This window comes from Melanotaenia boesemani, chromosome 23 (assembly GCF_017639745.1).
Source record: "Melanotaenia boesemani isolate fMelBoe1 chromosome 23, fMelBoe1.pri, whole genome shotgun sequence".
In the NCBI taxonomy this organism is placed as follows: Eukaryota; Metazoa; Chordata; class Actinopteri; order Atheriniformes; family Melanotaeniidae; genus Melanotaenia; species Melanotaenia boesemani.
Genome location: NC_055704.1, coordinates 24,275,438 through 24,297,713, shown reverse-complemented (window position 1 = coordinate 24,297,713; position 22,276 = coordinate 24,275,438). Strand labels below are relative to the sequence as shown.

Genomic DNA, 22,276 nt, shown 5'->3' with positions numbered 1-22,276 from the left:
TTGACAGCATCCAGACTTTTTAAAATCAGGGGTGTAAGACTACTGCAGGTTAAAAACATCAAGGATCAGTAATTGTTTTGCCTTCTCTTTCAGAGTCTGGATAAAGTAGTGATGGAAATGAGTACCTGTGATGAACCCCGTCCACCTAATGGTCCGTCTCCCATAGCAACAGCATCAGGACAAAGGTGGGCTTTGGGGCTGTTTCTTCTGTGGTCCTCGACTTTTCAGACTGGTTGATGTTTTCCCTTAGCTGCTGCTCATCTCCAGATTTGTCTTCTGTACAGTGAATATGGCTTTGCTGAGAAGGTTGTGGAGGGGATGTCTCTATCTATCAACTCCATTGTCATCAGGATCAGTGCCAAGGCCTTTAACGCCTCCTTTGAGCTCTCCCAGCTGCAGGTCTACAGCGTCAACACCAGCTGGAGCACGAGTGACCTGCGATTCACTCGCATCCAGGATCCTCAGAGGGGAGAGGTCAGTATCTGCCACTTTCAAACCTGACTCTCTTTCACCCAGCTTCTCTAAATTCATCTACTTATTTAAAAAAAATTTTTTTTTTCCAGATTCTGACATTTAAAGAGATCAGCTGGCAAATGATCCGCATCGAAGCTGACGCAATCCAGAGTGCCGAGCACGAGATGCTGAGCGCCCCCATCCGGCTCATCACCAACCAGTCCAAGATCAGAGTCACTCTTAAGAGACGGGTCAGAAACATGCACACACACCATTTTAATAGATTCAGACATCCACTTGTTTGGGATGCACTGACATCCACTCCTTCACCAGGAACAGTAATTCCTGTGTGTGGCCCCACAGGCTGCTAATCTCACAGCTAGGGGTTTTTTTTTCTCTTTTTTCTTGTTTAAACAATTAACACTTTGTTGGGGAATTAGTAAAAAAGCAGCATCAGTAGCACAAGAGGCTGTTTGACTGTTCTGTGTGACTAAATTTTGTCTGTGTTTTATCTGATTTGAATGTTTTACTATGTGCAACCAATTCAGAGTTCAGCACAATTTGCCCTCAAACGTTTTATCTAAGTATAGATAAGTGGCCGCAGTGATGTTGCATGTTGCGTGTTTATAGCTGCAGCTCTTCCTGGTGCAGATAAAGGACTGTAACGTGGTGGCCTCCAAGCTGATTCTTATCCTGGACGACCTGCTGTGGGTGCTAACCGACTCCCAGCTCAAAGCTATGGTGCAGTACGCAAAATCCCTCAGTGAAGCTATGGAGAAGTCTGCACAGCAGAGGAAGAGCATGGCCACAGAGGAGCAGGTATACATTTACTATAACAATACAGTAGTTTCACCCACATTTTCAGGTGATTTATAAGTTTTTTTACTCAAATTTTTCTTCCCACTCCAGTTAGGAGTTAATTTCTTTCCCTCTTTTTCCCTTCCCTTTCTTAGTTAATGCCCTAATTACACTCTCTGTGGAGAAGTCACGGTCTGATAATTTGTCCTTGTGTTCTAAAAACATGTCTGCTCCCCTCAGCATTACTCTCCTGACACCATATGGCGTCTGTCTGGTGACATTGTCTCATCATTGCTTTCACTCTGAGTTACAATCCTGTTTTCTTAACATTCAGATGCACAAAATATCCAGACATTCGTCCCCCAATTTACACCTATCCTGGTCCTAGACATACAATTTGTCAGGACGTTTTCTGTAACTGGGTCTGACATGCCATCTGGTGGAAGCATTGAGCATTACATGACTCACCGGTTGTTGTTTTTCCTGGGCAAAAAATCAACAGCAACAACCTAAACAGTGACATTATTAGAATTTGAGAAAGGAGCCCAGTCACTGTTATCTGCAATGCAGAGATAATGACACTAAAAACATCATCTACGTTCTCCAGGTGTCATCTCCGCCCCCCTCAGCCCAGCAGGTGCGGACTCAACAGGTGTCCGCAGCCGCCGACCAGAGCGCTACCATGGCCAAACTGTTCAGTGCCTACGATGTGTGCGAGACATCCCATCACCTCCAGATCACACACCTTGACCTGCACATCTGTGATGACATCCATGGAAAAGACAAAGGTAACGTCTACATAGATTTCTGTCCTTTATTTCACATTTTATTTGTACCTAATTCTGTGGTGATGTGGTGGTCAGCACCGAGGCCTCACAGCAAGAAAGTCACCGGTTCCAACCTTGGCTGGGTGGAGGTTCGAACTGGGGGGAGCATGCAAACTCCACACTGTATGCATGGGTTCTCTCTGGGTACTCCGGCTTCCTCCCACCATCCAAAGACATATGTGTTAGGTTAATTGGTCACTCTAAATTCTCCCTAGGAGTGGGTGTGAGCATGAGTGGTTGTTTGGTCCTACTGGAGCTCTACCTGGATTTGAGAGGATTTTTCTGTAAACTACATTATAAAAATGTTATTGAACATTTCTTTTGAACCTGAGTAGAGGAAAAAATATCCCGCTAGCTTCCAGCTGTCCTGTAGCAGAAAAGCTGCTGTTTGACATTTAAATATCAAGACAGTAAAAAATAAAGAAACAAGGCCAGATATCTGAGATTAAATGTTTTTAATTTACAGGTCATTGTAAACTTAAAACAAAAAAGAAATCATGCTCATGTTTGAACACAGAAACTCTCCATCAATAAACTTTGAGACTTCTGGTTTTCCATCCGTGTGAGGTAAAAACTCAACATTAAAAATGATAACATTTCATTTCAATTTTACAAAAGTTAACATGATGTGAGCCAGTTACTGAGCATTTACCTTCACTTTATTAGAAAAAGCCGAGAGTTTATCCTGCAGGTGGTGAAACAAACTGTATGTATTTCCCTCTTAAACTACAACTTTTTATTACTTCCACCAAGTCTATCTGTTAGCAACGTAACTCAAAAGGTTTTGATTAAATTTTCATGAAGTCTTAGAAATGGAATGAGGAACAAGTGATTAGATTTTGGATCCAGGAATTTTTTAAAGGCTTTTTTTACTATGGGGAGATGGGGATTATTTTGCTATTAAAGCTTCAAATTTAAAATAATGCCCACAATCATTGTCAGCAATAAAAAAAAGACAATCTAGTTGTCTAATGACTTCTAGTTTATGTCATGCTTACAGGCTGCAGAGCCATCCTCCACACTTTTCTATAATCAAAGAAAAATAATTAAAAAGCTGACAAGGATATCTTAACCGGTTTGGACTAAATTCTCTTCCTCTGCCGTACTTTTTCATTCTAAAACACGTCTTCTGCAACTCGCCCAGAAAGAAAATGAAGCAACACAAGCTCAGATGTTGTGTAGCTTTGTAGGCTATCTGCATATATGGTCCACGTGTAATTTTCCACCGGGATAAGTGCATGAAGTTATCTCTGTTTGAATTATTTTGCTTTAAAATAGTGTTGACTGGAACTTTTTTATGATTATTATTCTTGTGTTACAGTTAACAATAAAAGGATAACAGGTGGAGCAATGCAGCTTTCCTTCAGCTCCATCACGCTGGACTACTACCCTTTTCACAGAGCAGGTACGAATGTCTGGTTAAGTGTCTTCCAGCTCCGTGAACTTCTAGTTGAATGAAAGGATTGCAGTCAAAATAATTCTAAGAAGTTACACTACTAAAAGAAAAAAAGATGGAGCTATAAAATTCTTCTCCTCCTTCAGGTGACACTTGTGTCCACTGGATGCACTACAGCGAAGCCACCAAAGCCAGGGAGGGCTGGGCGAAGAACCTGCTTGATGAGTTCAAATCCAACGTGGAAATGTTAAAGACTGCAATTCGAGACCAACAAGCCCCGGGCCCGGCACCCGGCTCCCCGCAGCACGGTAACCCAGAAAACTCATCTTGTTTGGGGTGTGTGTTGTTTTTGTTTTTGTTTTGTTGTACCGCCTGGCAGCCATTGCACGTCATCCCTGCGGGTTTTCTGTCCTCCAGTGTCCCTTAGGGACGATGTGTATGGGCCTCTAGGAAGTCAGGAGAGGGCAGGAGAAGGAGGAGTAGGGCTTAGGGAGACAGATGGATGTCTGCTAGAGTGGAGCCCACACACACAGCCTCCAGTTCAGTGCTGCTGGTGTCTAGAGCCAGGTACCACGGTTTGTGTGCGCACAGCTGAGTGCGGTGATGCACACCTTTTTCTAGGAACATGGGTTTCTTCTATAGATCTGATTGGTTGCCCTGTTTGTCTCTCTCTTCATGTTTTCACCTTTTCCCTGTCCTTACATGTCGTCTCCTTTCTCCGCAGGTAAAATAAACACTTCATCCTCCAGCACTTCTTTTAGTCCTCCTCCTCAAACTCCAAAAACCCAGCTTATGTCCAGCTCACTTGTTCTCAGGATGGCAGACTTCAGCATCTACCAGGTCACTTCAACAAACCCTCTCTGCTTTGGAAACTGACACGTATGAATTAGCTGTAACCTCGTACATTTTTACTTTTTGTGCCTTTCGTTTTGTTTTGTTTTTAGGTGTCAACAGCAGACCAGCGTCGCTCCAGCCCAAAGACGATGATTTCCTGTAATAAGAAGTCCCTGTACCTTCCCCCAGAGATGCCTGCCGTCCACGTTGAGTTTACAGAATACTATTTTCCTGATGGAAAGGACTACCCCAGTAAGACAGGCTTCCTGTTTTGTCTGAGATTCCCATTTACCTTTTATTAGGAGCTGTTCAGCTCATTCATTTAGTTGTTGGAAAGTTATTGATTTCTGTGGCCGAGAGAACATTGATTTTCTAAATTAAGCTCAGTGGTTCGAATGAGGGATTAACCAATTAATTCATTTATTGATTTCTCACACATTTACTCATTAGGAAACATAACCTAAAGTTTTTTTTTCTTTTCTGTCTGTTTAAATGTACAACCAAGACAAAAATATTAGGATTTTAAAGGTGTTTGAGTCACCATTTACAGTATTCATTCCTGTATCTAAATATTATTTAATACAATATCTTCTCCACTTTCCTCGGGTTACTCCAGTCCCATGTCCCAACCTTTACGCCCAGCTCAATGCCCTGCAGCTGGTTCTGGATCCTCGCAGCCTGGTGTGGCTCAACCTCTTCGCCCTCGACCTCAGACAGAGTCTGGAGCAGTTCATGGAGATCTACAAGCTCAACGACTCTCAGAAACCCGAAGAGCACGTCGACATCAAGGTTGACGGCCTGATGCTCAAGGTAGGGAGGGGTGTAGATTTTTTTTAAACTGCAGCATTAAATGAATTTTCTGGTATATGTTTTTATTTAGTTGTTTTTTTGTTTCCTCAGCTGGTGGTTCCCACTGATCAGGAAGCCTCCTGCCCCGCTGACCTGCCTCGCTCCATCTCAATACAGACATCAGAAATGGTGGCCACCAACACCCGGCACCCTGCCAACTGCACCCGCTCACACCTGGAGGCCCTGCTGCAGGCTTTCGAAGAGGAGCCCTTCTTCTCTTCCTCTTTCTCCTCTTTCCCTCGCTCCTCCTCCACCATACCTATCCTTCATCCTGTCTTCCAGCGCCACGCTCACGAGCAAGACACCAAGCTGCACGACATCTATCGGGGGCTGGTGGTGCCAACGATGGGCACAGTTGCCCTCAAGATGCCCGCCGCCACAGACTTTTGGGCGCTGCACTTTGCACAGTTTTGGGTGGACTACGAAGGCACCCGTGGAGGTAAAGGGCGGCCGCAGCCCTTCGTGGACTCCTTCCCTCTCACCGTGTGGGCATGTCAGCCAGCAAAGCTTGCCCAGCAGCAGGAGAAGCTGCGAAGCGGTGCTGGATCAGGACTGTCCAAAAGCACATCAGTAGAGGCCGTCGCACGCTTGCAGAGGAAACGATTGTTAAAGGAGTATTACAGCACTGACAGCACACCATCATCATCATCTTCATCATCATCATCTCACAGCAATAATGCAACACTGCCACCCAACAATGGGCTCCATAAACCCCTCTCACTGGACAGTCTGCCCTCCTCTTCCTCCTCAACGTCAAGTAAAGATGCAGATGTGCATGTTTTGGTGCATGTGCAAAAGCACCTTAGTGCTCAGGTACTTTTGTGTTTCCATCGAGAGGTTTTTAGTGTGTGTGAAAATGTCTAATGCTCATCCCATGAGTGTCGTGCTAAACTCTTTTTTTAAAATATTTATTTGTTAAAAAAGTTGTTTATCTCACATTGTGCCTATGAGGACAGATTATTATTTGGTCTTTCAGGTTCTGGACTGACAAAAATGTGATGAAATGTGTCAAAACCCAAAAATATGAACCAAAATACACTTTCTGTTAAAAGTAATCCTCAAGTAAAATTGCTTAATATTGCTTAGTGTATTGCTTAACACAACTTTTCCTTCATCTAATGGGATCATTGTAAATGTAAGTCGATAATTATGTGGAATATAAATATAGGATATATATATATATTTAGGAATATAAACTATTTAATATCTAAAACTGCAGGTACGTGCATCTCAGTTCCCTTTTTTGTTTTCACTTTACTGATTTTTTTAACTTATATACCCACACACTTAAAATGATTTAATGACTAAAATTAAGCAAATTTAGCTATTTTTTTTATTAATGAACCATCTATACAGGCCACTTTCTGTCAGATTAATCTTAATTTCCTTTTTGACTGTTCTCACAGGGGTCGCCACAGCGAATCATCTACCCCTATCCTCCACATGCTCTTCTCTTACACCAACTAACTTTATGTCCTTTGTCACTACATCTGTAAATCCCCTCCGATTTCCTCTAAGCCTCCTGCCTGGTAGTTTCAACCTCAGCATCCTTCTACTGATATATTCGCTATCCCTCCTCAGTACATGCCAAAGCATCTTTGTCTGGCCTCTCGGGCTTTGTCTCCAAAACATCGAGCATGTGCTGCTCCTCTGTTGGACTCGTTCCTTGTCAGCTCATCATTTTTAGCTCTACCTCCAGTTCTGTCTCTTGTCTTTTCTTTCATTCTTGCTGGTACACCTGACACTTTCCTCCCCGTTCCAACCTGCTTGCTCACATTTCTTCACCTCTTGTACACACTCTCCGTTGTTCTGGACTGTTTACCCCAAGTACTTAAAGGTTCTCCACCTTCTTTATGCTTCCTGTAACTTCAGGTTCATAAACAGACGTTTTGTTACGGTTGATTTTCATCCATCTCCTCCGCCTCTCTAGATTTTCCTCCACCTGTTTCCTGTTCTTTTATGTCAGATTAAAAGATTTAAAGCCTTGAAATTCATGTAAATACAAAAGTTTGTCTGAGATGCAGACCAGCTATGTTTATGTCTCAATGAGCAAAATGATCAATATACAACATTTTCCAGTGATTGCTTTGGAGCCCCTGAATTTTATTAATCAGTTAGGCTTACATTTTTTAAAAAATCTAACCCAGCTTTTGTGGCTGTGATTAGATAAATTCTAATAAAAACTAAATTTGATGTCAGGATCTTGGAAAATGTGGTTTAACTCACAGAATAAACTAAACTGTTTTGCTCTGTTTTTTTTCACGCTAATGTCAGAATTTGATCTGTTTTAGAAATGACATAAAACCAAAACATTAGAAGTCAAATTAAAAACAAAAACTGCATTTTAAAGACAAATGAATCATAAAATTGCATATAAACTGAAAAAGATATTGTAGGTCACACATATCAAACATTAAATATAGCTGGAAAAATGCTTTATTACGTCATGCTTGCATAATAACTTTCATCTGTGCGTTTTTAGGTGAGCCACCGGCAGTTTGTGTTTCTGATGCATCTTCAGCGCAGCCTCAAAGCCCTGCAGCAGACCCTGCAGCAGGACCTGGAGGAGATGGTCTTCAAGAGAGACCGCAAGGACACCTCCCACCGTCCTGCAGATGACCAGCCCTTCACAGTCTGCTTGGGCCTCCTGCTCAAAAGTGCAGAGGTGTCCCTCCTCCTGAAGCCTGTCCCCCACCCTGAGGGTTCAGGATCCCCTATAGGATCAGAGCTCTCCCCATCAGAAAGCCGAGGAACTCTGGAGCCGGCGAACGAAGCGGGAGAGGGAGCAGAGAAGAGTAATGATGGGTCTGGCTCAGAAGGAGATGGAGCTAAGCAATCTTGCACTGTAGACCAGCTGCTATGTGGGGACGTTTCAGAAGGTGGAGCTACGCAGGGCCCTGCTCCTCTCGTCCCCTCGTGCACTTCTACACGTCCTGATTCAGCGGAGGAGAGGACTCCAGCTAAGAATGCAGGGAGGGGGAGTTCAGATGAAGGGGGAGACAATGTGGTGGATGGGTTGGGTATAACTGATGAGGTGGGAGGTGTGTTAGACTCCAGAATCCCCAGTGACCCTCCCTCTGATCCACTGAGCAACAGAGACTTCAACGACAAAGATAAGACTGCAACCCCGAAGATGCCTCAGTCGATATCCAGGTATTTTCTTTAATTCGTTAGCAAATTTCTTTAAAATCCCATTTATATCCTTTAAATGTTACCTCATGCTATTTTTGATGAAGGAAACCGTTTAATGTGTTGGCAAATGATCGCATTCAGCCTTTTTTTGTACATTGTACATGATGTGTTTTTAGAGGAACTACTTCTTAAAGATGGAGAAGTTTGCATAGTTTTGCATATTCATCTACTGCTGCTGATGATCGCTTTCCAAGATAATTTAAACCGGCAATTTCTTTGGAAAATGTGGATTAGTGGCTACCTTAATGTAGTATTGCAGAAGTGGGCAAATCAGTGAATTGCAGTAAAAAATGTAATTATTTATTACATGATTGATCAAAAGAAGATCAGCGTGGAGCTTTTGAATTGGTTAGTTACCTCTGAGATGCATTAGCTTTGAGGGGATGTTTACAGTCTATCCCCACTTTTCCAGATCAGAAGCTAAAAACAGCCGTAGGAAAGAACTTGTTTACTCACTTAAGTTTCTGTAGTTTCAAGCAACTTATTCATAATCCCAAAGGCTTCCGGGAGTTTATTAGAAGTAAACTAAGGAAGAGATGGTGTTTTGTTTTTTTTTTCAAGCTTTGTTGATTATTAACCCTTAAAACTCAGATTTTTGCTATTTTTGGTCCACCTGTTTTTTCTTATTGTTTGTTTGATGTATCTGATTGGTCAAAAGTTTTACAAGAAATGGCTGCAAAGTCATGTTAATGTTAAAAAACTCAGTGTTAGCAACATTTTTTAAATCACGAAAATGTGGTCAATAATGTTGTTGTTGTTGAGTACGGTAGATTCACCATAGAATCTCTGAATAAACACTACATTGTGTGTCTATGTTGTAAACTTCCTGGACGGGATATAAAAGCCTGGAGAACTTGTGTAGCTCACCTAAAGGGTAAATATCCATCACAACTTACCCTACAGAGCTACACACCACCCTTCCTGAAACAATGATGAGAATAGAGGCTATGATGCTCGGGGGCACCAGAGCTCTAGCGGAGTTTTAAGGGTTAATCTCCTGCAGCCTTTACAGGATCAGGTTATGCTGTTGGTTGTTAATAATAATTGACATGACTGAAAAATTGGCCAAGGATTTGTTAGTTTCAGCCATGAAAACAGTTTGTATTTCAGGGTTTCTGGATCATTTTACTTCGCTGTCATCAACCTCCTCTTTCTAGTCTTTCCTGAACACAAGAGCTGTGTGTTAAATTCCCACTCGAGTGTTTGTCAGTGTGAATGTTTAAGAGTCTGATTCAACGTTCTTCTCTCACATCCTAACTGTCGGCCGACCTCTGGCTGCTTCATCGTCCACTGTCTGTCAGCACCGAGTGTTTTTGTCATCTCTGAACTCATTTTCTTTTTCTGCCTCTTGACTTTTGCTTTGACCCATGTGAGGTGTGTGTGTGTGTGTGTGTTTTCTCTCTACCAAGGAAAGGAAGTTTGTCTGTGGTTTCTGATCTTCTCAGCTCCTCAAACTCCAGCAGATCCACCTCCCTTTATTCCATGTCCAACATGTAAGGAACTGGATCTGTGAATAATGAGTGGGTGTGGGTGGAGATGTGCTGTATGTGAGTGTGTCTTTGTTCTTGTGATGTTTGGATGAATATGAATCAGTTCAAATGTGCGAATGTGAACCCTCGATGGGCATGCATTTGCATGTGTGCATGACACCCTGGTCTTTGTGTGTGTTTAGTGTACCTGTTGATTGGTGGTGTATTTAGAGCTGAAACGAGAAAATCCTTGTGTGTAAAGATTCTGGGTTTTTTTCCAGCCTTGTGTTCTGTCTTATATGACCCAGTTTGATTTTCTTTCTTATTTATTCTTGATGATATGTGGCACTGTAGAAGCACACTTGGTTTAAACATGACCTTAAACAACACTACACAAAGGAATGAAGACATATTTAATTCATGACTAGCTGAGTGATCTCCAGCAGCTCTGTGGGAACGTAGTCGTCTCAGCTCTGCGTTGAAATAATAGAATATAAATCAGATATGATGAAATAAAGACATTGGACCTTTTTTATTTTATTTTATTTCTTAAATCACACAGTCAGTCCACATCGCTGTCAGTCAGAAATAAGTCATGCATGGATGTGTAGCCAGGTATCGCTCTGCTTCATGTGACTCCATGCTTTGTTTGTGTTGTAGTGGTCGTTTGATGCGTGACCGCTCCCAGTCCAGCTTCTCTGTGTCCTATAAAAACATGAAGAAGAGCCCATCCCTGCAGTCCCTGGACAACATCTCCATTGACAGCTACCTGATGGAGGATGGAGACGCCTACAGCTTGATGGAAAGAGGTGGAGAAAATGCACATTTTGCACATTACCAGGCCTGCGTCAGCCTCTAGTTTGCTGTTTTCTATTTCATCTTGACCTTTGACTTCTTTGTAAAAATCGATCCTACAGGGAATGAGAGTAATGATGCACCTGCAGGTGGTTGTTTGGAACAGAAGGTGGCAGCATTGTGCTGATTTTCTATCAGCCAGATTGAGAAATTTAAAGGGAAAATTAAATGTTTGTCTCATTTAAATGTCTCGATGTACTTCACAGACGACGTGTCCATCTCAGGCTTCAAGGACGCCATCAGTGAACAGAGCGCCACAGAGAGCGCCGCTGAGGTGGTCACTGGTCAGGATCAGGAGGGGGGCGTGTCCCCTGACAGTGCCAGCGCAACGTCTCAGAGCGTTGATGAGCCCACCAAAGATATAGTAAGTTAATTAAAAAAAATCTTGAAAGCATCTCCATTTCCATAAATAAATCCAGACACATTTTCCCAACCAAAACAAATGTTGTCTACTACCTACTGTGTGTTTTACTCATGAGGGCAGTGTAGAATAGAGCTGCACCGCTTGCTGTGGATCCTTTAACCAAAACAAGGCATCAGAAAGCTGCTGCTCTGCTTTCTGTACACACTGTCTGCACACATGACCGGTGCTACATGTCAGTTTGATCTACTAACTAAAGCACTCGGAGAGCGCAGACCTGCACAAAGCCATTGTAATATTTTTTTGACACTGACTGTGGGAATTAGTTTTTGAGTTAGAAGCTCTAATGGCAAAATTATCCCCATCTACCCCTAGTAAAGAATCCTAAAAAAAATCCTGGATCCAGGTGGTGTTCTGGATCGCCCCCAAAATCTAATAACTTTTTCCTTTTATTCCATTTTACTGAAAATTTCATCAAAATCCGTCCATAACTTTTTCACTTATGTTGCTTACAGACAGACAGACAAACCAATATATCATGAAATGTAATATCATGAAATAACAAACGTCTGTGTTTTTGGTGAAGTTCTCAGTGTTTCTTGCTAGCAGCTCCTTCACATTGTGACATCAGATTGACATGAGGGCATTCGTTCAGTCCTTCTGCCTCTAGCTTCGCCTCACATCTTTTCTAGCCGTGACACTGAGGGGATCAATAAACCTGGATGACATTATGGACCATTTCCTATCAAAAACCAGTGGAGAAAACTTAAAACTATGAGAACAAGTTGCAGACTTCAACACGGACGCTGGTATGTTGCAGGGTTTGGTTTCACTGCTAAGCTGTTCATGGTCATGTGACCATCCAGGCTGTTAACTCTAAAATGATATTAAAAAAAAAATAAATAATACAATGGCTTGGCAGAGGTCTGCAATCACTGAGTGTGTCTAGTTACATTTAAATCATTGGCTATTGGTCGCTTCACTGGTCACCTGGGTGGTCACACGCTGCTGTGGGATGGCATCCCATCCAACAAGCATTCGAGCTAATGTGGTTGTGTTGGTCACTCTGTGCCAGAGCTGATCTGGTAAATGTGGAGGTCAGAAAGGCCATTCCTTCCTCCCTACCCCACAGTCTGGGAGTAGCCTGATAAACATCGCTCTGTGGGGTGAGCGTCGTCATCTTTCAGGATGGAGTTCAGCTCCAGATTGGAGATATGGGATTAACAATCTGCACTGAGATCGACAGTTTTATGGATGTTGGATTTCTGGATGCGTCCGGCTTCATGTTGCTTGTAACTGTCCCTGCTTCCAGGTCTCTGTGCTGGTGTTGAAGGTAGACTCAGTGTGTGTGGGCATGGAGGTGGTGGGTGAGAGCACTGCCGTGGCTCTGGAGGTGGGTCAGGTCACACCCAACCAGCTGGGCAACGTCAGCCTCAGGCAGTACCTCAGCAACCGCAGCCTTGGTAAGAAACATCGACACACAAGCTCGACTTTTCTTTACGAAACATAAATCTTTCTATAGCAGCTTACACTTTAATTCTTTAGTTTGATGCATGATTTCTAGATCGCACTCAAATGTGAAAATCTAAAGTATATATATTGTGTATTTTTGTACATTTTATTACTTATTTCAGCACCAAACTGTCATCTGAGTCGTGTCAAATTGGGAAGTTTTCTAAACATACTTCTCAAAATGTTAGTCATGTGTGCACAGTTAACACGTGTGCTTGCAGAAATTGGCTGCAAGCCCACAAGTAGGACAACAGAATAATGATTGTGTGTATCTGTGGTCTTTATGCTATTTTGACTTGTTTGAGGAAATATGAGGACAGAGAAAGGAAGGATGTACGATAAAAGTCGTAGAAGCTGGGTTGCTAAGTTGCATCCATCAGGATGCTTCGGAGCAGCCTCGTGTCACAGTGATTTGATTGTTTTAAGACCAGGCAGACGGATTCAGGGACACCAGGACACACTACTTCCACGTCTCCTCATAACACAAGCAGGATCAGGGAGTAAAAAAAAAAGTTTAACCTTTCTTTTTATAGCTGCAACAATTAACCGTTTAACTCCTTTAATGTAAAGATGCCACTTTTAATAGTTCCAGTATTTACCAGATTTTTGAGTTTATCCAAAAAAACGAGGCAATCCCAGACATGATGAGCATAATTTCTGATGCAGTTAGAATATAACTGGGAGACTAAGCTTGAATCTCAACGAGTGTATCTTGTGTGCAAGCACACACACATATTTACACACTAACACAGCTGCCCCCTCCCCTGTTTTTTATTTTTATTTACCCTCCATAACTCCCCACAGGCATGGTGTGTTCAGTACCAATACCTGCTCAGAGCAGCCAAGGTAACTGCTGTGTGTTAATTCACCATCTGTAAGCTAACGTGCATGCTTGCCTGCCTGCGTGTGTGTTCGTGTGTAAATGTAAATTTAAATGTGGTTTGTTTGTGTTTTTTGCCATTTTTTCCGTCAGATTTCATCTCCAGATTCTGGATTTAGCTCGACAGCATGTACTGCAGATAGTGTTGCAAGCATAATGTGTGTGTTTGCTCACTTTTCAGCAGCTGGGGGGGGGGGGGTTATTCTCCTCTGTGTGTGTGTGTGTGTGTGTCACTTAACGGAGGGTAGATTTGAAATAATGGGGTAAGTGGTCCCATTATTTGCAACATTAAGCTCTCAACCCTTCAGTATACGTGGGTAACATGAACTTCGGACAGTTTTAACCCCAAATCCTCCCATTTTTGTCTCTGTCTAATTTGCCCTGCCCCCCCCTCCTCCTCTCGTTTCTCCCCGCCTACCTCATCTCTTCACTGCAGCAGACTTTGCAGTTTCAGTCCAGTGGTTCAGGCAATGAGAGAAACGCCAGCTTTACCCCCCTCGCCACCTATTTCTATCTCACCAGAGCAATACCTCCTCTTCATCCTCCCTTCTTTCTTTCTCTTTACTCTCCCTCCAGCTCCTACTCCATCTTCCTACTAATCCTCTGTCATTCACCCCTCCCTCTCCACCTTTCCTTCCCTTCATCTCTCGCCCTCTCCAGGCCATCTTTTCTCTTCCGTCCCCGTCTTATCACAGTCACTCAGTCCTTGGCTGCTGGCTTCCTCTCTTTCTCTCTACTCACTCGTCTTTTCTCTTCTTTTCGCCCCTCTTCTCTCCATTTGCCTCAACCCTACCTGTTCAGGATTGAGAGAATATGTCATTTTATCTAAGAGGAGCTGACAGCATGTGTGTCTTTGAGTGTTTTTGCTGCTACTGAAAATGCTCTGTTATTAACCCTCTCCTGACATTCCTGCAGAGATCATTTCAATAAGAAAGTAATGCACTTCTCTGTGTTCAGTTTCTTCAAGTGGCCATTTTTACTCCCTGCTGAATGCTCTGTTGTAACTTGTCATGTGTCTTGAAATGAATTTGCCAATTTGTGTGTCCGGGATTATGTAAAATAAGGGTTTAACATATATTAACCTCACGCCTTTATCACCTATTTCTGTCCTTTCCACTTTTTCTCCTCTTGCCAGCCTTATCGTCAGAATTGTGCTTTCAAAGCTGAAGCTCTTTTTTTCTTTTAAAACATGAAATTTGTCCGTTTTTAGCATCTCAAAAAAAACCAAAATAAAATCCAAAATAGCAGAGGTGGGAATTTTTATTTGAACCTTCAAGTCCCAAGTTCTTAAACTTAATTAAACATCACTCCTGTAGGGATCATGTGGGACTGTAAGTAAATCTCCTTAAGCCTGACGCTTCTTTTATTCCCTTCCTAATTCTCTTCTGGTTCGTACTTTGCTTTATCTTCATTTTCAGCTTTGTCTCCTCCTCCTCTTTCTGATCTTCCTCCTCCTCGTTTTCATTCACTTCACTTTTTACTTCCAGCTTTTTTTTTTTTTTAAACCTGACATCAAAATGCACCCTTTGTTCAGACGCTGAGTATTTCTGTATGTTTCTGTTTTCTAATGAATGAATATTTGCTTTAAAGTTTGTAAAGAAGCAGCAGCTAGAGCTTCTTAAGCATTTGCACATTTGACATGAAGGTGTGGGAACTCTTAAAAAAAAATCACATCTTACTGGATTTTTATTAATATGTTTGAGTGAAATTTGGTAAAACATAAATTTTGGGATGCTGAGAAAAGAAAAGACATTAATTTATCAGAGCTTTCATAAAAACTGCTTGGAAGTTTACAGTTTTAGGTTCCTGGGAGTGAAGACCACCAAAGACCAGTCAAGACTTAACCCCCCCAACCCAGCCACAGCCTGTTCACCAGCCTGTTTACCAGCCTGTTTACCAGCCTGTTTACCAGCCTGTTCACCAGCCTGTTCACCAGCCTACCAATCAGCTTCTTTCCTCAGGCTGAGAGTCTGCAGGATTCATCGTCTACACTCCACCACAACACAAATTTATCTGACTTGACAGATTATTCTTTCTTATATAACCTGTTTTTTAAGTAGCGTAAAGAAGGGAAACATCTTGATCTGTGTTACATAACGATTTCATACTAATCAACGTTTAATTCCAAATATTCAAAACGGACACCGGATTTTTGAGAATAGTATCAATTATAATTATAAATATTCTGTTGATATATGATCATATCCACATTTGACCTCAGCATTTGACCATTTTTTAAAGATCCACACTTCTTGTTTTGAGAGGAATTCAGTTGCAAATTTTCAGTGATAATTTTGTTATCATGAACACTTTTAGTGAAAACGATCATTTAATGAAAATCAGATATCCTGACAGTCCAAACTGACTTTAATACAGTTATTTGTTTTGTTAGAAGCAAAATGCTTCCTAAATAGGATATTTCCCTTTAAAAAAAAAAAAAAGGCAGCTTTCAACTGCTCTGTGATGCATTATGTTAGTGATACTTAAATTAGTCCAGATTCCTTTAAAGGTTTTTCCGCTGGAGTTTATTATTTATTTATTTTCCAGCTCATCATCAGTAGCAACAGTTCAGGATATATTTAGACCAACAACAAATTTTTAACTTTATGGTCTTTAATACCGACTTTTTGAAGTTGGCTTGAACAAAAAGGAGGTGTTTAAAAATCTTCTTTCATGTCGGGTGTGTTTTAATGTCAGGTTTAGAAAGTCGACTCGTCTCTTCCCACCTTGATGCTGAAACTAAGGCTCATGCTAACCACAGCCGTCGTCCTTCCCCCACAGCTGGAGGCGAGGTCACCTCTGCAGCGGATCGGAGACCCCACGGTCCGGAGGTACGGGCTCGCCTGGAGACCGGGCCCTGCGCCGCAGCCCACTCCCCGCTGGCAGAGCGCAACGGCTTCCTGCAGCTGCGTCTCCATGGATACCACACAAGCTTCCTGATGTCCACGCTGCGCAACCTCACTCTTTTCCTGGAGGACAACTCTGCCCCGCAGGTGCTGCCCATGAAGATCAGCGTCAGGGACACACACATCGATTTAAAGGTGAGGAACTTCCTACCTGAGTGTTTCAGCTGCTTTCAGTTGGAGTTTCTTTTAATAAGTTCAATATTAAATTCAATATTTTGATCTGTGACTTAAGCCTAAATTTAAGTTTAATGGCATAGACTGAGTCCTCTTCTGGGTTCCTTCATGGATGAAGGAAAATCTGAATGTGGATATTTTCTCTCACTTTGTCACACACACACATTGATGCCATGTCTCCTGCAGGATGACGGCCCCCGAGACAATCCCTCCGACCACGAGCCCTCTCCAATCACTCTGCATGTGGACAGTCTCATCATACACAGGAGAGACGATGGGTCTTTCTCCATTGGAGGTGACAAACCTGCTCTCTTTTTCATCCACCTCCACTCCAGCACTGATTCAGCACCATTATATAACATGCCCTAATAAATCATTTCTAAGCCCACACACCGTAGATCCACACATCCAAACTAACCCATGCTCTCGGGCATCCTTCCCACAGTGGATGAAGCAGCAGAGGCCAAAACCAAGACAAAGAGCTCATTGATTGACAGCTCTCTGAGTCCAGTTCCTGAGACTGTGAGCAGCGTCTGCAGGATACCAAAGGCTACGCAGACTCAAGCTCCGCCCACCAGCCCTTCTCCATCCACCAGGGAAAAGGTGAGACAGAAACAGGAAGTGCATCGGCAAAAGAACAAGAAATTCTTCTGTGTTTCAGATTGAGCTGCCAGGAGACCGGCTCAGAAACGTGTGCCAGATTTTGCCAAACTCCTCCAATGATTCTGGCTTTCAGTTCCTGTACAGTGGGAGTAATATTCTTCATCACTTTATGCAAAATACAAAATGAAATATTCAAACGAAACACTAAAAATGAGGAGTTAACATTTAAAACTAGCAGGTCATACAAGTCAAACTAAATAAAGTCTGATTACTAAAGACTGCTGTACTATTAAGAGATGAACAGAATTCTACATCTGAGCTACTTGTTAATATCAAGGAAGGAAAGTGGACGTGGTTAAAAACTCTTCCTGAGTGAAGAGTTGCTTCATTAATCCAGCTAAGCTCTGTTAGAGGGTTTTATGTATCTCATTTCCTCACTTTTGTCTGGTCTTATTTGTCGATTAAATGATCCAGACTGAGGTTTGCCCTACCAGCCAAAAGGCAGGCACTTTTCTGGACCACATGCAGGATGGTGAATCAACTTTTATGTTGTGGGATTTGGATTTTGTTACTTTTTTTTAATCCAGATCAAAACTATATAACATACTGAAAGTAAGAAGAAAAAAACTCCAGATAAAATAATCCCATTGAAAATACAGATGTGGCATCTGAGTGTTTAAAATGTGGCTCATTAACACACAAAGTTGCCTGATAAACAGCTGGAAAAACTTACTGGTTTTTATTGTAATAGAGTGTGTTTGATTAAGAGTTGAAGTGCAGCTTTCAGCCTCACTGCGGTGAAGTGTACCTCTTTTTTTAAAGGGCAACAAAAAGCTAAAATAAAACTGCAGCTTTCTTCAAATACGACTTGTTGCTGGTTTGCGCTGCAGATGCTGATGCTGATGGAGGAGAACGAATGCCTGAAGGTGGAGCTGTCCCGAGCCAAAATGGCGCTGGCAGAGGCTCAGATGGAGAAGGACTCGCTGCTTCACCGCATGAGGAGCCTCAAAGTCAACACCAGCTAGACCCGACTTCTCCGTCACAGCCAGACGTTCGGGTCTGCAGTGGCGATGCTGAGAGACAGCAGTTCACGTCAAGTAAAGAAGAAGATGGGCTTTTTTTTTTCCTTTTTACTTTAGTCTCTCCATTTTCACGCTTCTTCGAGCGAGCCGGCACGACTTTAGACTTCAAAGTGAAGCAGATAAAGAAGATGAGTGAAAACACACATTTTTACAAGCTGGTCCGTTTTTTCTTCTTCGGCTTGGACGGCAGAGACGTTCAGAAGGTTTTAAAAGAAGAGAAGCGATGCTGAGGAGGAACGTTTGTGTGTCTGTATGTGGGAATAAAAGAGGATGAGATCTATATCTCTGGTTGTGCCTACAGAAAACCCTCCCCCCCCATTCCTGGTGTCTGAGTGGAAGTAAAAAGAGCTTCGTATCAGAGTTAGAAAGTACACTGAATGTTGTATCTTCAGAGGAATGTCTAAAAAACAACACTTATTTTGCACTGCACTGAAGTTTTTAACTTGGTGCTTTCATATTCCGATGGGGAGGAGACGAATCCCGCTCCTCCTGATCGTGTACAGTGTAAATTGTACTCGAATGTGAACACGTAACTATTTTCTGAAGAACCTTGAATGGTTACACAGTGTTTCAGTTGGATTTGTGTGTTTGTGTGCATCTCAGATAGAAAACAAGTGTTTCGTTGAAAAGTAGAGGAGGAAATTCATTCAGTTCCACAGCTTTGTCAAGCAAAATGCTTCATACTAGTCTGTACGCGCCACCCTTGTCCTATTTTTCTATGTGTAAATAGCTACTTAACACATGCTGCACTTTTAAACCTGAGGCATTGTTAAAAAATCTGAAGGTGAAACTGTGATAGCAGCAGGTGGACGCACAGATTAAAATGAACAAAAAAAAGGCAGATTGAAGCTGCCAGACTACCTGCGTGCATCGTTATGTAAAAACTTTGACTCTACCATGTGGTGTAATTTTAGTTTAGTTTTTTTTTTTGTGGACACGTTACGACCACATCTGCTGCTGTTTCATCCCTGTGTGAAAGTTTGAGGATAAAAACCTCAGAAAATGTTAAAAACGACTCAAATCGACTGAATTTTCTAACTACATGCTTTGACACAGCACATAAAGAAAGAAAGATGGGTAGTTTTAGGTTTCAGAAGCCTTAAACTCACACACAACGTTAACCAGTTGTGTCCTCTCCAGCTCGGCCCGGTTCATTTCAAGTTCTCCAATTAAATATAGTAAAAAGTTCTGCTTTCTGTTGTAGCTGGGAAACGATTTCTACAGATTCAAATGTGAAATATCTCGGGTTTCGACTTTCTTTGATCTTCATTTTCTATTTTTTTCTCTCCAATCCTCATCAGAGCCTTCCTCCCCTTCAGAGGGGAAAAGCCACCTTCAGAAAGGAGGGAAAATTCCACAAATGATGAAAAGTTGTATTTTGACTGTCAAAGCTGCTGAAATACTGATGAAAATGAACTAATAAACATTTTAAAGGTTTCACTTTTTCAAGTTTCTGGTTGGAATTTATTTCTAGTTTATAAAACGTACCACTTGCTTCTCAGATGTATGAAGTGAGCTCAGGATTTTATTCTTTCATCATATTTTGAGGATAAATCTGGGAACCAAAGGATCGCCAAGTTTATGTTTTTTACTTTTGGGAAATTCATTATATGTCTGTTTTATTTTAATTAATCTTAATGTTGATTTAGAAACATTACTGGATCAATGATGACAGGAATATAACACTAACAAAGTTCATAGATTTATAGAGAATTCTGGAAATTATAAACTGAAAAAATTTCTGAATAATCTTACCTGATATACATATATATGTGTGTGTGTGTGTGTGTGTGTCCTTCTCTCTCTCTCTATATATATATATATATACATATAAAATGTGCGTGTGTGAGTAAAATAATAAATAGCTATAGTAGCCTGCGAGCTACTATGCTGGATCCTTTGGGATCAGCCTCAAGCCTTCATGCTACACATCAAACATCCCCGTCCAACCTGGACATCTATTTAAGCTGCAGACGAGCTGCACTGCCGTTTGCTTCATGCCTGCTGCTTCTGCATGATCTCTGCACATTGTCTGCTTTTGTATTAAGCCCCTCCGCCACCCCAGCATCCACATCTAGGCTCCGGTCAAATGAGGAGATGTTCAGCATTCATTGAGTGATGCAGTCGGAGCCTAAATGCCAAACTGCAATGCTTGATAAAGCTTTTTTCCAGCAGCTCGTGAGTCGTCTGACTGAACTATTCTACTGCGTATTTAGTTTTTTCAGTTCCATGTCTACTGTTCCCTTTTAAAAATCTGATGCATCTGCTCCCCTTGTTTCACTTAACACTTTTTCATTTGTTTTACATTAAATACAACCAATTATCACTTGGGTCTACGTGGAGTGAATGTCATAGGTAGTTCCCCAGAGTGAATATAGCACCTTAAATAGAATATACAATTATAAATGTACAATAATCAGAAGAGAGGTGCTGAGCTGGTGAGCGTCAGACTCTTTCAAAAAATGAAATAACAAAGATCCAGGAGTTCATCCAGATGATGTACCAGTGATAAACTGCAAAGTGAACGCTTCGGGCGGTTGGAACCCAACATGGAGGGAAAAGGAGGTGTTGCCATTATGGGAGGATTAACCGGGTAAAACTGGTTATAAAGAACAGGCAGGCATACATGGAATGCCATAACCAGGTGGCTAGAACAGGGTACAGGGACATCTGTACTGAGTTTGGGCTGGAAGTCCAGGATAAATATGAGAGATCCCACCAAAGATGGTTAAAAATGACAGAACTAAGTCCCTGTGGGACTTCCAGATCCAAACTGATGGTCATGGCCAACATCGGACATCGTGGTGGCCAACAAGAAGTCAGCAGTGATAGATGAAGCAATATCAAGAAGAAAGAACATGGGAGGCTGAAAAATACAAAATTCTAAAGGAGGAAGTTGGGAAAAAGTGTGGGAAGTGAAGGCAACTGTGGAGCCAGTGTTAACCAGGCCCCTCTGGGCCGTGACCTTCACACTGAGGGAATGGCGCCAACAGATCCCAGGGACACTGTCAGAGATCTCTACATACATCAGGTTCTGCAGAAACTTCACTGCCTTTGGGAGCTGTGCGACCTCTGCCTGAACTTCTCCTGGCCTCCATCCACAATCTCCTGTTTTGATCCCCTCAGAGTATTGAAGAATTTCCATCTTATTTAGTTGTCAGCTCACTTAACTGCTTTTCTATTTGCTGAGGAGTTTCACTCTGACAACCACACTGAGACAAGCACTGATTTCACTTCTTAGTGGCTTGATGCTGCACAGAAACATATCTACTGCAGAGAAATTTCACCTGAGTTTTAATACTTTCTCAGATTGCTGAATATATTATTTTGTATCAGGAAAAAAGAATTACTCATATTTCAAAGAATCTTCTGCTCCTTTCTGGGTCAGGAGCATGTTGTATGCAGTTATAAGCAGTTAGTTTCACAGCATGCTATGATATTTTCTATGAAAGCAAACAGTTGTATTTCATGTTTAATGCTCATAGAGGAAATTTTTAAAATGTGCATCTTCATGCACCATGATTAGTTTAGATATATTTACTTACCTAAAAGAGGGCAATGCCTTCCTGAACACGTAGAAGAAGAATAACTCTGCAAACGTGTTGTGTGTCATCCAGCTGTAATGTAATAATGAATAAATAAATAATTGTTTTTTTAGTATTACAACCACGGCAACACGTTGCATTATGGGATACAGAATGTGTAAACTGGAAGATATTTCCCAATCAGAACATCATCCGAATACTTTTCGCATGCTGAAGATTTTGCAGTAGTTTGCATGGTGCATGCTGCAGTTTGACTAAATCAGTGCTTCTAGCATAACAAGCAGTTTCAGAAAGTCTTTGTTTGAGGCAGAAAAACCAACCAAAAGGCAGAGTCCGTGTGGGTGAAGGTGGGGGTGGGCTGTGTGTGTGTGTGAGACAGAGAAAGTATGATTGCTTGGTGTGTGTGTGTGTGTGTCTGAGACAGAGAAAGTATGATTGCATGTGTGTGTTTCTTAAATTTTTCTACACTCGAGTGTGTGATGGCTTGTGTTTCTAACTTAAAAAAATAGTTCTTGAAGTGGAGCACTTTGTGTTACTTGA

At 41.9% G+C, this 22,276-nt stretch overlaps 1 protein-coding gene across 5 annotated transcripts in view; it reads left to right on the top strand.

Annotated features, from left to right (window-relative positions):
- uhrf1bp1l (UHRF1 binding protein 1-like) overlaps positions 1-19,628 on the top strand; it is a 36,051-nt gene extending 16,423 nt beyond the window's left edge. For 2 of the 5 annotated variants that reach the window (XM_041977018.1, XM_041977015.1), the window contains exons 4-24: positions 94-185; positions 285-474; positions 564-704; positions 1,105-1,272; positions 1,859-2,039; positions 3,400-3,483; positions 3,621-3,782; positions 4,199-4,314; positions 4,419-4,560; positions 4,925-5,118; positions 5,209-5,970; positions 7,640-8,310; positions 9,759-9,842; positions 10,479-10,627; positions 10,880-11,037; positions 12,347-12,497; positions 13,351-13,392; positions 16,208-16,467; positions 16,693-16,801; positions 16,952-17,109; positions 18,000-19,628. In XM_041977018.1, coding sequence (XP_041832952.1) covers positions 94-185; positions 285-474; positions 564-704; positions 1,105-1,272; positions 1,859-2,039; positions 3,400-3,483; positions 3,621-3,782; positions 4,199-4,314; positions 4,419-4,560; positions 4,925-5,118; positions 5,209-5,970; positions 7,640-8,310; positions 9,759-9,842; positions 10,479-10,627; positions 10,880-11,037; positions 12,347-12,497; positions 13,351-13,392; positions 16,208-16,467; positions 16,693-16,801; positions 16,952-17,109; positions 18,000-18,134 — 4,149 coding nt within the window. In that variant the 3' untranslated portion in view covers positions 18,135-19,628. The remainder of the gene's footprint in view (positions 1-93; positions 186-284; positions 475-563; positions 705-1,104; positions 1,273-1,858; positions 2,040-3,399; positions 3,484-3,620; positions 3,783-4,198; positions 4,315-4,418; positions 4,561-4,924; positions 5,119-5,208; positions 5,971-7,639; positions 8,311-9,758; positions 9,843-10,478; positions 10,628-10,879; positions 11,038-12,346; positions 12,498-13,350; positions 13,393-16,207; positions 16,468-16,692; positions 16,802-16,951; positions 17,110-17,999) is intronic. The other 3 variants (XM_041977016.1, XM_041977017.1, XM_041977019.1) reach the window with 3 other exon arrangements.
- Positions 19,629-22,276: the final 2,648 nt, after the last annotated feature.